The sequence below is a fragment of the Lynx canadensis genome, chromosome B1, assembly GCF_007474595.2.
Source record: "Lynx canadensis isolate LIC74 chromosome B1, mLynCan4.pri.v2, whole genome shotgun sequence".
NCBI classification, from domain to species: domain Eukaryota; kingdom Metazoa; phylum Chordata; class Mammalia; order Carnivora; family Felidae; genus Lynx; species Lynx canadensis.
Window position 1 is genome coordinate 32,014,356 of NC_044306.2, and position 16,151 is coordinate 32,030,506.

The following is a 16,151-nucleotide window of genomic DNA, read 5'->3' on the forward strand; positions in this document are numbered from 1 at the left end:
TGGAACATTCTCCAAGACAGATCACATACTGGTTCACAAAACAGCCCTCAATAAATATAAATGAACTGAGATCATACCATGCACATTTTCACATCACAATGCTATCAAACTTGAAATCAACCACAGGAAAAGTTTGGAAAACCTCCAAATGCACGGAGGCTAAAGGATATCCTACTAAAGAATGAATGGGTCAACCATACAATTAAAAAAAAATTTTAAATATATGGAAACAAATGAAAATGAAAACACAACAGTCCAAATCCTTTGGGATGCAGCAAAGGCAGTCCTAAGAGAAACATACGTTGCAATCCAGGCCTATCTCAAGAAACAAGAAAAATCCCAAATACAAAATCTAGCAGCACACCTAAAGGAACCAGAAGCAGAACAGCAAAGACACCCCAAACCCAGCAGAAGAAGAAAATAATAAGAAATAAACAATATAGAAACCCCCCCCAAAAAGTAGAACAGATCAATGAAAGTAAGAGCTGGTTTTTTGAAAAAATAAACAAAATTGATAAACCTCTAGCCAGGCTTCTCAAAAAGAAAAGAGACAGGACCCAAATAGATAAAATCACGAATGAAAATAGACTTATCACAATAAATCCCTCAGAAATACAAACAATTATCAGAGAATACTATAAAAAATTCTATGCCAACAAACTGGACAACCTGGAAGGAATGGACAAATTCCTAGACACCCACACGCTACCAAAACTCAAATGGGAAGAAATAGAAAATTTGAACAGACCCATAACTAGTGAAGAAATTGATTCAGTTATCAACAATCTCCCAACAAATGAGTCCTGGACCAGGTGGCTTCCCTGGGGAATCCTACCAGACATTTAAAGCAGAGTTAATACTTATCTTTCTCAAGCTCTTCTAAAAAATAGAAATGGAAGGAAAGGCTCTGGACTCATTCTGTGAAGCCAGCATTACCTTGATTCCCAAATCAGACAGAGATCCCACAAAAAAGGAGAATTACAGGCCAATATCCCTGATGAACATAGATGCAAATCAAATCGAATTCAACAGCATATAAAAAGAATTATTCACCAGGATCAAGTGGGATTCATTCCTGGGCTGCAGGGCTGGTTCAGTATTTGCAAATCAATCAGTGTGATACATCACATTAATAAAAGAAAGGATAAGGTGTGCCTGGGTGGCTCAGTCAGTTAATGTCAGACTTCGGCTCAGGTCATGATCTCATGATCCGTGAGTTCGAGCCCCACATCAGGCTCTGTGCTGTCAGTTCAGAGCCTGGAGCCTGCTTCAGATTCTGTCTCCCTCTCCCTGTCCCTCCCCCACTCATGTTCTGTCTCTCTCTGTTGAAAAGTGAATAAATGTAACAAAAAAAAAATTTAAAGAAAAGAAAGGATAAGAACCATATAATCCTGTCACTAGATGCAGAAAAAGCATTTGACAAAATTCAGCATCCTTTCTTCATAAAAATCCTTGAGAAATTCAGGATAGAAGGAATATGCCTAAATATCATAAAAGCCATATATGAAAAGCCCACAGCTAATATCATCTTCAATGGGGAAAAACTGAGAGCTTTCCCCCTGAGATCAGGAATATGACAGGGATGTCCACTCTCACCACTGTTGTTTAACAGAGTGTTGGAAGTCCTAGCATCAGTCATCAGACAACAAAATGAAATAAAAGGCATCAAAATTCGCAAAGAAGTCAAACTTTCACTTTTCACAGACGACATGATACTCTACATGGAAAACCCAACACACTCCACCAAAAGGCTGCTAAACAGATACATGAATTCAGCAAAGTCTTAGGGTACAAAATCAATGTACAGAAATCTGTTGCATTTCTATACACCAATAATGAAGCAACAGAAAAAGAAATCAAGAAATCGATCCCATTTACAATTGCACCAAGAACTGTAAAATACCTAGGAATAAACCTAACCAAAGATGTAAAAGATCTATATGCTGAAAACTATAGGAAACTTGTGAAGGAAATTGAAAAAGACACAAAGAAATGGAGGGGAAGCGCTTCCAGGGAAGTAAGGAGGCCAACCGGAAAAGAACCCGAAGGAAAGGAGACGCCCCAATCTTGCTACGGTGGCCTGAAAGGAGAGGCGAAGCAACCCAGGAGAATTGCTCGTTTCTGGGCCTCCGTCGTGATGTCTTTCAAGAGGGAAGGTGATGATTGGAGTCAACTCAATGTGTTGAAAAAACGAAGAGTCGGAGATCTGCTGGCCAGTTACATCCCAGAGGATGAGGCGCTGATGCTACGGGATGGACGCTTTGCTTGTGCCATCTGTCCCCACCGACCTGTCCTGGACACCCTGGCCATGCTGACTGCCCACCGTGCAGGCAAGAAACATCTGTCCAGCCTGCAGCTTTTCTATGGCAAGAAGCAGCCAGGGAAGGGAACAGAGCAGAATCCAAGACAGCAGAATGAATTGAGGAGGTCAGAGACCAAAGCTGAGGCTCCTCTGTTAACTCAGACCCGACTTACCACCCAAAGTGCTCTGCACAGAGCTCCTCACTATAACAGCTGCTGCCGCCGGAAGTACAGACCAGAAACCCCTCGTCCCTCTGTCTCCCATTTCCCTTTGCCACCCCCAGAGGTTGAACCCAAGAGTGGGAAGATCAGTAGGGAACCCGTGCCTGGGGCTGGCCCACAGGCCAAGGAGTCAGCAACTGTCTCATCCTCTGCACCCATGAGCCCCACGAGAAGACGTGCCCTGGATCATTACCTCACCCTTCGAAGCTCTGGATGGATCCCAGATGGACAAGGTCGATGGGTAAAAGATGAGAATGTTGAGTTTGACTCTGATGAAGAGGAACCCCCTGATCTCCCTTTGGACTGACACATTCCATTCCCCCACTCAGTTCAGAAGTAAATTTCAGTGGGCTCTGGAAGCCGAATTTTCAAAAAAAAAAAAAAAAAAAAAAAGACACAAAGAAATGGAAAAACCTTCAATACTCATGGATTGGAAGAATAAATATCATTAAAATGTCAATACTACCCAAAGCAATCTACACAGTAAATGAAATTCCAAACAAAATTGTACCGGCACTCTTCTCAGAGCTGGAACAAATAATCCTAAAATTTGTATGGAACCAGAAAAGACACCGAATAGCCAAAGTAATATTGAAAAAGAAAACCAAAGCAGAAGGCATCACAATCCCAGACTTTAGCCTCTAGTACAAAGCTGTAATCATCAAGACAGTACGGTATTGGCACAAAAATAGACACATAGACCAATGGAATAGAATAGAGAATCCAGAACTGGACACACAAATGTATGGCCAACTAATCTTTGACAAAGCAGGAAAGAGTATCCGATGGAAAAAAGACAGTATCTTTAACAAATGGTGCTGGGAGAACAACATACAGAAGAATGAAACTAGACCACTTTCTTACACCATACACAAAAATAAACTCAAGATGAATGAAAGACCTAAATGTGAGACAGGAAACCATCAAAACCCTAGAGGAGAAAGCAGGCAACAACCTCTTTGACGTCAGCACAGCAATTTCTTGCTTGACACACATCCAAAAGCAAGGGAATTAAAAGCAAAAATGAACTATTAGGACCTCATCAAGATAAAAAGCTTCTGCACTGCAAAGGAAACAATCAACAAAACTAAAAGACAACTGACAGAATGGGAAAAGATATTTTCAAACGACGTACCAGATAAAGAGTTAGTATCCAAAATCTATATCTATAAAGAATTTACCAAACTCAACACCTAAAAAACAAATAATCCAGTGAAGAAATGGGCAGAAGACATGAATAGACACTTTTCCAAAGAAGACATCCAGATGGCCAACAGACATGAAAAGATGCTCAACATCACTCATCATCGGCAAAATACAAATCAAAACCACAGTGAGATACCACATCACACCAGTAAGAGTGGCTAAAGTGAACAACTCAAGGAACAGATGCTAGCAAGGATGTGGATAAATGGGAACCCTCTTGCCCTGTTGGTGGGAATGCAAACTGGTGCAGCCACTCTGGAAAACAGTGTGGAGGTTCCTCAAAAAATTAAAAATAGAACTACCTTATGACCCAACAATTGCACTACTAGGAATTTATCCAAAAGATACAGGAGTGCTGATTCATAGGGGTACATGTACCCCAATGTTTATAGCAGCACTTTCAACAATAGCCCAATTATGGAAAGAGCCTAAATGTCCACCAACTGATGAATGGATAAAGAAGATGTGGTTTATATACACAATGAAATACTACTTGGCGATGAGAAAGAATGAAATCATGCCATTTGCAGCAACATGGATGCAACTGGAAGGTATTATGCTAAGTGAAATAAATCAGTCAGAGAAAGACAGATATCATACGCCTTCATTCATATATGGAACTTGAGAAACTTAACAGAAGACCACGGGGGGAAAGGAAGGGGAAAAAAGTAGTTACAAACAGGGAGGCGAACCATAAGAGACTCTTAAATACAAAAAATAAACTGAGGGTTGATGGGATGGTGGGGGAGAGGGGGAAATGGTTGATGAGCATTGAGGAGGGCACTTGTTGGGATGAGCACTGGGTGTTGAATGTAAGAGATGAACCACAGGAATATAGACCCAAAACCAAGAACACACTGAACATACTGTATGTTAGCCAATTTGACAATAAATTATATTTAAATAATAGAGAAATGTTAGAATATTAAGAAGTTAATACATATAAGTGATGACAACTTCTCTTCATCGACTTAAATAACACCAGTGTGGAAAGAGGTAAATAGAGGAAATCAAGAACTTTGAGCTTAAAATAATAAGTAAGTAAGTAAGTAAATAAATAAGAAAGTAAATTTGATCCTTCAACAGGAAAAGTCTTCCTCGGTAAATGAGTTAAATGTCAAGAATCCAGATTCAGCAATTTGATGAGTTGGTCCAGAAGGTTACTATATAGCCAAACAAAGTCTCCGAGGTCAAGATTAAGGAATTCATAACACTAACCATGTTGGGGGCTGGGTAGGGATAGAACTACTCAGCTGACACTATGCTCTGATTTTCTCCATCAGGGGAAAAATGGACTGGGGAATATCCACAAGAGAAAAATAAAGACCAAGAGAGAAGAAAAACCTAGCCAAGTTCATTTCCTCTGCATTTTTCAGCTTTTATGTAGAAATGATTTTCAATGTAAATCAGAGGGAAGAACTAACTCTGCAATCTTATAAACCTAGAAGGAAAAAAGGAGAGATTAAATTTCACAAAAACCTGAAGAGTTAGTTTTTGTCTTTTCCATGTTTAAGATGAAAAATGATATATATTGTTATGCTTAACGTGAAATACCTATTAGGTGGATGAGCTGGGGTTTAGCCTGGGTCTATGTCTATTCCAGCTAATTATATTATACGGTTGTAAAACCAAACTCATGACTGTGGACTAGCACAGGCAGGGGGAGTAAAGCTGCACAAAAGAAGTAAAATCTGACATGAGGCTTGAAGAAGTTCAGATATGATTAGGCTACAACAAGAAAGGAATTCTCAAAGCAGTGCTTCAAGAGGACCATGGAGCCTTAGGTAATTTCTTTGTAAATGAAGAAAAGCTTCCAAATTAATGACCTAAGTGTCCATCTTCATAAGTTACATGAATGAACAATAGAATAAACTCAAGTAAAGTCGAAAGAGAGTCATAATTAAAGTAAGTGTAGAAATGAATGAAATAACACAACCAAGGGACAGTCAAGAAAGCCCAAAGCTTACCCTTTGAAATTAAAAACACTGGCCAAATCTTTAGCAAAACTTTTCAAGAGAATAAGGGAGAGAATACAAATAAGTAATTTTTATCAACTGGAAAATCTTACATAACCACATATATAGTAAGAACACTATAAAGAATTGTGTGCTAACCATTTGAAACTTACATAAAATTGACAAATACATAGAAAAATCTAACTGATCAGAACTGACTCAATAAAAATTAAAAGCTTGAAAATTCTGTATTTATTAAAGATACATAATGATGGTTAAAATACCCCACCATAAAAGTAGTAGGCCCAGGTGATTTTATACATAAGTTCTACAAAACTTTCCAGGAATTGGGGCGCCTGGGTGGCGCAGTCGGTTTGAGCGTCCGACTTCAGCCAGGTCACGATCTCGCGGTGCGTGAGTTCGAGCCCCGCATCAGGCTCTGGGCTGATGGCTCAGAGCCTGGAGCCTGTTTCCGATTCTGTGTCTCCCTCTCTCTCTGCCCCTCCCCCGTTCATGCTCTGTCTCTCTCTGTCCCAAAGATAAATAAACGTTTGAAAAAAAAAATTAAAAAAAAAAAAAAAAAAACTTTCCAGGAATTGATCATACATTTGTACACAAACTCATTCTAGCAGTAAAAGGGTAATAAAGAAAAACATTTCCCATATTATTGTACAAGGACAGCATAACTCTTATTCCAAAACCAGATTAATACATTCTATGAAAGGAATATTACTGGCTTATTTCATTCATGAATACACGTGCAAAAATTCTAAGCAAGATATTTGCAAATTAATTCAATCGTGCATACAAAGATTAGACATCATAACCAAGTAGAATTTATCCCACCAAAGCAGGGTGATTTTAATAACAGAAAATCCTTGAATGGGATTCACTACATTAGCAAATTAAAAAAGAAAAATCGTACCATCATACGATATATGCTGAAAAAGTATTTGTTGAAATTTAATAACAATACAAAACAAAAACTCTTAGTAGATTACAAGTAGAAGGGAACTCCGTTCAGCTGGTAAGGGTAGCCATTTTTTGTAATGTCCTAAAGCAAGCATTATCCTCAATTTGGAAATGCTAGGATTATTTTCTTTAAAAGAAACAGCAATGTGATCGCACTTCTAACAATATTAAACAGGTAATCTTAGCCAATGTAATAAGACTCAAAAAGCAATTAGAGTTACAAGGATTGGAAAGGAGGAAGTAAAATTGTTATGATATATAGATTATGCGATCATTTATAAGGAAAATCTGAAATAATTTACAGAAAAATTTTTTAAGGTAAAAGAAGAGTTTAAACTGGATGTAAATTTTAAAAACTAAAATTAAATAAATAAATAAGTAAATAAGGAAACTTTTAAAAAACTGGCTGGTAAATATGTGTATGTGTGTGTGTGTGTGTGTGTGTGTGTGTATACTTGGTGTACTTATATATATGTTTGCATATATATATTAAAAATTAGTTGCGTTTCTAGACAGTAGTGGCAGGCAACTAGAAAATATAAAGAGAAGGTAGCATTTACAATAGTCTTAGACAATATCAAGAATCAAGGAATAACACTAACAAAACATATGCAAGGTAAGAGATGTTACAGGAAGCTTAAATAAATGGAGAGATAGAACATGTTCTTAGCAAGATTTACTATAAAAGTGATTGTTCCCAAATTTAACTATAAACTGCCATTCAATGCTGTTCCAATTAAAATTCTAACAGTGTTTGTTTGCTTTTAGAATTTGATAATATTGTACAATGTATAATAAAAAGTGGAAAGCCGATTACTTCTAAATAAGAAGTACAGGACGAGGGTATATACCCTAAGTAGATATCAGGAATCAGTATAAAACTATAGTAATTAATATATTTGTATTGATTTTGTATTTGTAATATCTTTGTATTGATACAAAGATAGACAAATTGCTTAATGGAATACACGAGAAAGACCAGAACTAGATCCACGAACATGTGGAACTTTGGATTAGGACAAAAGTGGGATGTCTGATCAGTGAAGAAAACTAAGGATTGAGATGTTATCGGCATGGAAACAAAGAGTTATTGACATGGAGGAAAGCTACAAATGAAATCCTATCTCACTTCCATATGGCCAAATACCAATCCAGGTGAACCAAAGACTTAAATGCAAAACCAAAACTTTAAAACTGTTCGCCGAAAAAATAAATAAATAAAGGGAAATACCTTTTAAAGTTTGAGGTTAAAAAAATATTTTTATACAGATATCAAAAAGGGACGACAAAGGAAACGACAGATATATTTAACTATATTAAAATTAAGGACTTTTTTTGTTCACCTAAAACATGTCATAGGAGGTGAAATGACAAGTCAAAAACTGGGAGAAGATATACCATGCACACACTGATAAAGATTTTGTTTTGTTTTGTTTTTTAAGTTTATTTGTTTTGGAGAGAGCGAGGAGTTTCACACAGGCGCAACATGCGTGAGTGGGGGAGGGCAGAGAGAGAAGGAGAGAGAGAATCCCAAGCAGGATCTATGCTGTCAGGGCAGAGCCCAAAGCGGGTCTCAATCCCATAAACCATGAGATCATGACCTGAGCCAAAATCAAGAGTTGGAGGTTTAACCAACTGAGCCACCCAGATAAAGTATTGTATCAACACCATATAGAGAACTACTATAATGCGCAAACAATCCAATATAAAAGTGGGCAGAGGAGCCAAGGTGGTGGAACAGCATGGAAAGTTTTTTGTGTGTCTCGAGTCCATGAAATACAGCCAGACCAATACTAAACATCCCTACACACCTAGAAACTGGGGAATTAACACACAATCTGCACAACCTGAACCACAGAATTCAGCAGGTACACGGTGCGGAGAAGTGAACTTGGGGAGCTAGAAGGCGCAGGAAGGGAGGTGCTTTTGCAAGCAGAGAGGAGGACGGAGAGTGGCGTGGGGGAGAATGTGGGAAAAGCACCCCTCCCCAAAGCAGCTGGAGAGAAAGTGGAAAATTGGAAACAGCCGCAGGGACATACACTAAAAAGGGAGAAAGGAGAAAGGAGAGGGTTTAAACTCCGTTAAGACTGTAAACAAGGGGAGCTCAAAGTTTCCAACTCCGCAGCTCCATACCCGGTGGGTGATCTGGTGGGAAGGCCGAATCCCCAGGAACAGAGTGGGGTCCGGAAGGATCTTGGGCCACACGGGGAAAAGTGGTTCCACTGCTAGACAGGACATTCGGTTTAGAGACTGTTGAAGCCACCTGGTCCCAGCAGACCCCGAAAACGGCCACATTCGCTGGTGCTGGAACAAGTCGTTAAGGGTGAAGCCTGGTGCAGGTGTGTGTTGTGATTTCCACAATCCTGAAAGGCTGCTGCTACACATCTGTCTCCGCGAAATTTTTCTGGGGCGGGCTGGCACCCGGCCGCAGTCTCAGGGCACCGGCAGCAGCAGAGTCCAGCGGGCGTTCCTGCGGTGCAGCCGACATTCGGCCATATGCTCATTCGGCCATTGCTCGGGGAGACCCTCCCGCAGAGGGGCGGAACGAACGGGTCAAAGCCGCAGTCCTTCGGAAGTAGGGGCCAGGGAAAACAAGCCGCATCTGAGACAAAACTCAGGAGAGAGGTACTGCCTGGGGCCTGGTCACGGACAGTGAAAAAGTGGGGAAGTGGACGAAAGCTGAAGACAGAGGAGGGGTGGCGCGATTGCTGATACAGGAAAACAGACCTCGGTAGGTGGGTGGCGCCATTTTCCCCGTTCCCACGCTGGCGCGTATGCACCTACCAGCGCCACAACACTCCACCTCAGTAGGCTAGTCGCGCGCCGTCTAGTGGAGAGCGGAGCCATTACACTGAGCCTGGACCAAACCTGGGCCACACTTCGCTCTTCAAGAACACGAGTTCCTCACCACTGGCTTAGTTTATGGACTATAAAGTGCTACATAGACTGACTTAGGGGGAAAAAGAAGTAAGTTCAGTCCTATTTCAATCTGTTAGCAGGTCCATCTATTCAATTTTCTTTTTTTTTCCTCTACACTTCGTTTTCTTGCATGCAGAAAGAGAAAAATTTATGTTTTATTTTCAGTTTTTTATTAACATATTATTCTTTAATTTTTATTACTGTATTTTTTACTTTTGTGTAATTTTTTCAAATTCTATTTACTTGCATCATTGTTATTTTAGTCTACGTTCCGTGTATTTACCTTTCCAAATTTTCAAACGATCTCCTTTTTTTTCTTTTTCTTTTTTTCTTTTTCGTTCCTTTTCTTTTTCTTGAATGCAGAAAGAGAAAAACTTCATTTTTACCTTCAATTTCTATTAAAAATATTTTTCTTTAATGTTTTTACTATTTTTTTGCTTTTATGTACATTTTTTCAAATCCTCTTTTACTTCCATCATTTTATTTTAGTCTACTTCAGTGTATTTACCTTTCCAAATTTTCAAACGATCTCCTTTTTTTTCTTTTTCTTTTTATCTTTTTCATTCCTTTTCTTTTTCCTGAATGCAGAAGAGAGAAAAACTTCATTTTTACCTTCAATTTCTATTAAAAATTTTTCTTTAATGTTTTTACTATATTTTTGCTTTTATGTACATTTTTTCAAATCCTCTTTTACTTCCATCATTTTATTTTAGTCTACTACAGTGTATTCACTTTTTCAAACTTTCGAACGATTTCCTTTTTTCCTTTTTCTTTTTTCTTTTTCTCTTTTTCGTTTCTTTCCTTTTCTGAATATAGAAAAAGAAAAAACTCATTTTTATTTTTTAATTTTTAATAAAACTGTTTCCTCTTTAGTTTTTTTCTACTATATTCTTTACTTCTGTGTACATTTTTTCAAATTCTATTTTACCTCCATTATCTAATTTTAGTCTACTTCAGTGTATTCATTTTTTCGAATTCTCAAGCGATTTCATTTGTTTCCTTTCCTCTCCCCCCCCCTTTTTTCTCTAATCTGTCAACCACTTTCAACACCCAGACCAAAACACACCTAGGACCTAGCATCATTTATGATTTGTGGGGTGTGTGAGAGTGTATTTAATTTTTAATTTTAATATAGTTCTAATTTTAATTTTTTAATTTTAATTTTTTCTACCTCATTAATTCCTTTTCTCCCTTCAAAATGACAAAATGAAGGAATTCACCCCCAAAAACGAAAAGAGCACGAAGAAACGACAGCCAGGGATTAACCAACACAGATACAAGCAAGATGTCTGAACCAGAGTTTAGAATCACAATAATAAGAATACTAGCTGGAGTTGAAAATAGATTAGAATCCCTTTTTGCAGAGATAAAAGAAGTAAAAAATAGCCAGAATGAAAAAAAAATGCTATAACTGAGCTGCAATCACGGATGGATGCAGCGGTGGCAAGGATGGACGAGGCAGAACAGAGAATCAGTGAAATAGAGGCCAAACTTACAGAGAATAATGAAGCAGAAAAAAAGAGGGAGATTAAGGCAAAAGAGCACGATTTAAGAATTAGAGAAATCAATGACTCATTAAAAAGGAACAACATCATAGGGGTCCCAGAAGAGGAAGAGAGAGAAATAGGGGTAGAAGGGTTCTGTGAGCAAATCATTGCGGAAAACTTTCCTAACCTGGGGAAAGACACGGACATCAAATCCAGGAAGCACAGAGGACCCCCATCAGTTTCAACAAAAACCAACCATCAACAAGGCATATCATAGTCAAATTCACAAAATACTCAGGCAAGGAGAGAATCATGAAAGACAGCAAGGGAAAAAAAAGTCCCTTACCTACAAGGGAAGACAGATCAGGTTTGCAGGAGACCTATCCACAGAACTTTGGCAGGCCAGAAAGAGTGGCAGGATATTTCAGTGGTGCTGATCAGAAAATATGCAACCAAGAATTCTTTATCCAGCAGGGCTGTGATTAAAAATAGAAGGAGAGATAAAAAGTTTCCCAGACAAACAAAAATTGAAGGAGTTTGTGACCACTAAACCAGCCCTGCAAGAAATTTTAAGGGGACTCTCTGTGGGGAGAAAAGATGGAAAAAAAAAAAAAAATATATATATATATATATATATATATATATATATATATACCCTACAAGCATCACAATGGCAATAAACTCATTCCTTTCAGTTCTCACTCTAAACATCAATGGACTCAATGCTCCAATCAAAAGACAGGGTAACAGAATGGGTAAGAAAACAAGATCCATCTATATGCTGTTTACAAGAGACCCACTTTGGACCTGAAGACACCTTCAGAATGAAAATAAGGGGATGGAGAACCATCTTTCATGCTAATGGTCAACAAAAGAAAGCTGGAGTAGCCATACTTATATCAGACAATCTAGACTTTAAAATAAAGACTGTTTTGAGAGATTCAGAAGGGCATTATATCATAATTAAGGGGTCTATCCATCAAGAAGACCTAACAATCATAAACATTTATGCGCCAAATGTGGAGCACCCAAATATATAAATCAATTAATCACAAACATAAAGAAACTCATTGGTAGTAATATCATAATAGTGGGAGACTTCAACACCCCACTCACAGCAATGGACAGATCATCTAATCAAAAAAATCAAGAAGGAAACAATGGCTTTGAATGACACACTGGACCAGATGGACTTAACAGATATATTCAGAACATTTCATCCTAAAGCAGCAGAATATACATTCTTCTCCAGTGCACATGGAATTGTTCTCCAGAATAGGCCCACATACTGGACACAAATCAACGCCAAGTAAGTACAAAAAGATCGAGATCATACCGTGCATATTTTCAGACCACAATGCTATGAAACTCAAAATCAACTACAGAAAAAATTTGGAAAGGTAACAAATACTTGGAGACTGTAAGACATCCTACTAAAGAATGAATGGGCTAACCAAGCAGTTAAAGGGGGACATTCAAAAGTATATGGAAAGTCAATGAAAATGATAACACCGACATCCAAAACCTCTGGGACGCAGCAAAGGCAGTCATAACAGGAAAGTATGTAGCAATTGAGACCTTCCTAAAGAAGGAAAGAAAGATCTCAGATATACAACCTATCCTTACCCCTAAGGAGCTGGAAAAAGAACAGCAATTAAAACCCAAAAACAGCAGAAGACAGGAAATAACAAGATTACAGCAGAAATTAATGCTATCAAAACCAAAAAACAGTAGTAGAACAGATCAATGAAACCAGAAGCTCGTTCTTCGAAAGAATTGACAAAATTGATAAACACTAGCCAGTTTGTTCAAAAAGAAAAAGGAAAGGACCCAAATAAAGTCAAGAATGAAAGAGGAGAGATAAAAGAACCAACCGACACAGCAGAAATAAAACACAGCAGAAATCACTAACAACACAGCAGAAATAAAAACAGTAATAAGAGAATATTATGAGCAATTATATGCCATAAAATGGGCAATCTGGAAGATGCAAGGACAAATCCCTAGAAACATATACACTACCAAAACTGAAACAGGAAGAAATAGAAAATTTGAACAGACCCATAACCAGTAAGGAAATCAAATTAGTAATCAAAAAATCTGCCAAAAAAACAAGAGTCCAGGGCCAGATGGCTTTCCAGGGGAATCCTACCAAACACTTAAGGAAGAGTTACCACTATTCTCTTGAAGGGTTCCAAAAAGTAGAAATGAAAGGAAAGCTTCCAAACTCTTTCTATGAAGCCAGCATTACCTTGATTCCAAAGCCAGACAGAGACCCCACTAAAAAGGAGAACTAAAGACCAATTTCCCTGATGAACATGTATGCAAAAATCCTCAATAAGATATTAGCCAACCGGCTCCAACAATACATTAAAACAATTATTCACCACGACCAAGTGGGATTTATACCTGGGATGCAGGGTTGGTTCAATATCCGCAAAACAATTAACATGACTCATCACATCAATAAAAGAAAGGACAAGAACCACATGATCCTCTCAATAGATGCAGAGAAAGCATTTGACAAAATACAGCATCCTTTCTTGATAAAAACCCTCAAGAAAGTAGAGATAGAATGAACATACCTCCAGATCATAAAAGCCATATATGAATGACTCAATGCTAATATCATCTTCAATGGGGAAAAACTGACAGCTTTCCCCCTAAGGTCAGGAACAAGACAGGGAAGTCCACGCTCACCACTGTTATTCAACATAGTATTGGAAGTCTTAGCCTCTGCAATCAGACAACACAAAGAAATAAAAGGCATCCAAATCGGCCAGGAGGAGGTCAAACTTTCACTCTTCGCAGATGACATGATACTCTATATGGAAAACCCAAAAGATTCCACTAAAAAACTGCTAGAATTGATTCATGAATTCAGCAAAGTTGCAGGATATAAAATTAATGCACAGAAATCGGTTGCATTCCTATACACCAACAATGAAGCGACAGAAAGAGAAATCAAGGAATTGATCCCATTTACAGTTGCATAAAAAACCATAAAATATCTAGGAATAAATCTAACCAAAGAGGTGAAAAATCTATACACTGAAAACTATAGAAAGCTTATGAAAGAAATTGAAGAAGACACAAAAAAATGGAAAAAAAGATTCCATGCTCCTGGATAGGAAGAACAAGTATTGTTAAAATGTAGATACTACCCAAAGCAATCTGTATATTCAATGCAATCCCTATCAAAATAACACTAGCATTTTTCACAGAGCTAAAACAAATAATCCTAAAATTTGCATGGAACCAGAAAAGACCCCGAATAGCCAAAGCAATCTTGAAAAAAAAACCAGGGGTGCCTGGGTGGCTCAGTCGGTTAAGTGGCTGACTTCAGCTCAGGTCATGATCTCGCGGTCTGTGAGTTCGCGCCCCGCGTCAGGTTCTGTGCTGACAGCTCAGAGCCTGGAGCCTATTTCAGATTCTGTGTCTCCCTCTCTCTGACCCTCCCCCGTTCATGCTCTCTCTCTGTCTCAAAAATAAATAAACGTTAAAAAAAATTAAAAAAAAAAAAAAAAGAAAACCAAAGCAGGAGGCATCACAATCCCAGACTTCAAGCTATGCTACAAATCTGTAACCATCAAGACAGTATGGTACTGACACAAGAACACTCAGATCACTGGAACAGAATAGAGAACCCAGAAATGGGCCCACAAATATATGGCCAACTAATCTTTGACAAAGCAGGAAAGAATATCCAATGGAATAAAGACAGTCTCTTCAGCAAGTGGTGCTGAGAAAACTGGACAGCAACATGCAGAAGAATGAACCTGGACCCCTTTCTTACACTATACACAAAAAGAAACTCAAAATGAATGAAAGACCTAAACGTAAGACAGGAAGCCATCAAAATCCTCGAGGAGAAAGCAGACAAAAACCTCTTTGATCTTGGCCGCAGCAACTTCTTACTCAACACGTCTCTGGAGGCAAGGGAAACAAAAACAAAAATGAACTACTGGGACCTCATCAAAATAAAAAGCTTCTGCACAGTGAAGGAAACAATCAGCAAAACTAAAAGGCAACCGACAGAATGGGAGAAGATATTTGCAAATGACATATCAGATAAAGGGTTAGAATCCAAAATCTATAAAGAACTTACCAAACTCAACACCCAAAAAACAAATAATCCAGTGAAGAAACAGGCAAAAGACATGAATAGACACTTCTCCAAGGAAGACATCCAGATGGCCAACCAATGCATGAAAAAATGCTCAACATCACTCATCATCAAGGAAACACAAATCAAAACCACAATGAGATACTACCTTACACCTGTCAGAATGGCTAACATGAACAACTCAGGCAACAACAGATGTTGGTGAGGATGCGGAGAAAGAGGATCTCTTTTGCATTGTTGGTGGCAATGCAAGCTGGTGCAGCCACTCTGGAAAACAGTATGGAGGTTCCTCAAAAAACTAAACAGAGAACTACCCTATGACCCAGCAATTGCACTACTAGGCATTTATCCAAGGGATACAGGTGTGCTGTTTCGAAGGGACACCTGCACCCCCATGTTTATAGCAGCATTATCGACAATAGCCAAAATATGGAAAGAGCCCAAATGTCCATCTATGGATGAATGGATAAAGAAGTGGTCTATATATACAATGGAGTATTACTTGGCAATCAAAAAGAATGAAATCTTGCCATTTGCAACTATGTGGATGGAACTGGAGGGTATTATGCTAAGTGAAATTAGTCAGTCAGAGAAAGACAAAAATCATATGACTTCACTCATATGAGGACTTTAAGAGACAAAACAGATGAACATAAGGGAAGGGAAACAAAAAGAATATAAAAACAGGGAGGGGGACAAAACAGAAGAGACTCATAAATATGGAGAACAAACTGAGGGTTACTGGAGGGGTTATGGGAGGGGGGATGGGCTAAATGGGGAAGGGGCACTAAGGAATCTACTGCTGAAATCATTGTGGCACTATATACTAACTAATTTGGATGTAAATTTTAAAAACTAAAAAATAAAGTTATAAAAAAATAAAAATAAGTGGGCAAAAGACAAGAACAGGCGTTTGAGAATAGGAAGCCCATGGACCATTAAACACTTGAAGATATGTCCAAC

The 16,151-nt window shown here is 38.3% G+C and overlaps 1 protein-coding gene across 1 annotated transcript; it reads left to right on the plus strand.

The window, feature by feature from the left end:
* Positions 1–2,010: 2,010 nt before the first annotated feature.
* On the plus strand, positions 2,011–2,888 carry LOC115511462 (sodium channel modifier 1). The gene has a single exon (XM_030311854.1). It carries the CDS (start codon positions 2,138–2,140, stop codon positions 2,828–2,830), a length of 693 nt encoding a protein of 230 aa, XP_030167714.1. The 5' UTR covers positions 2,011–2,137; the 3' UTR covers positions 2,831–2,888.
* Positions 2,889–16,151: the final 13,263 nt, after the last annotated feature.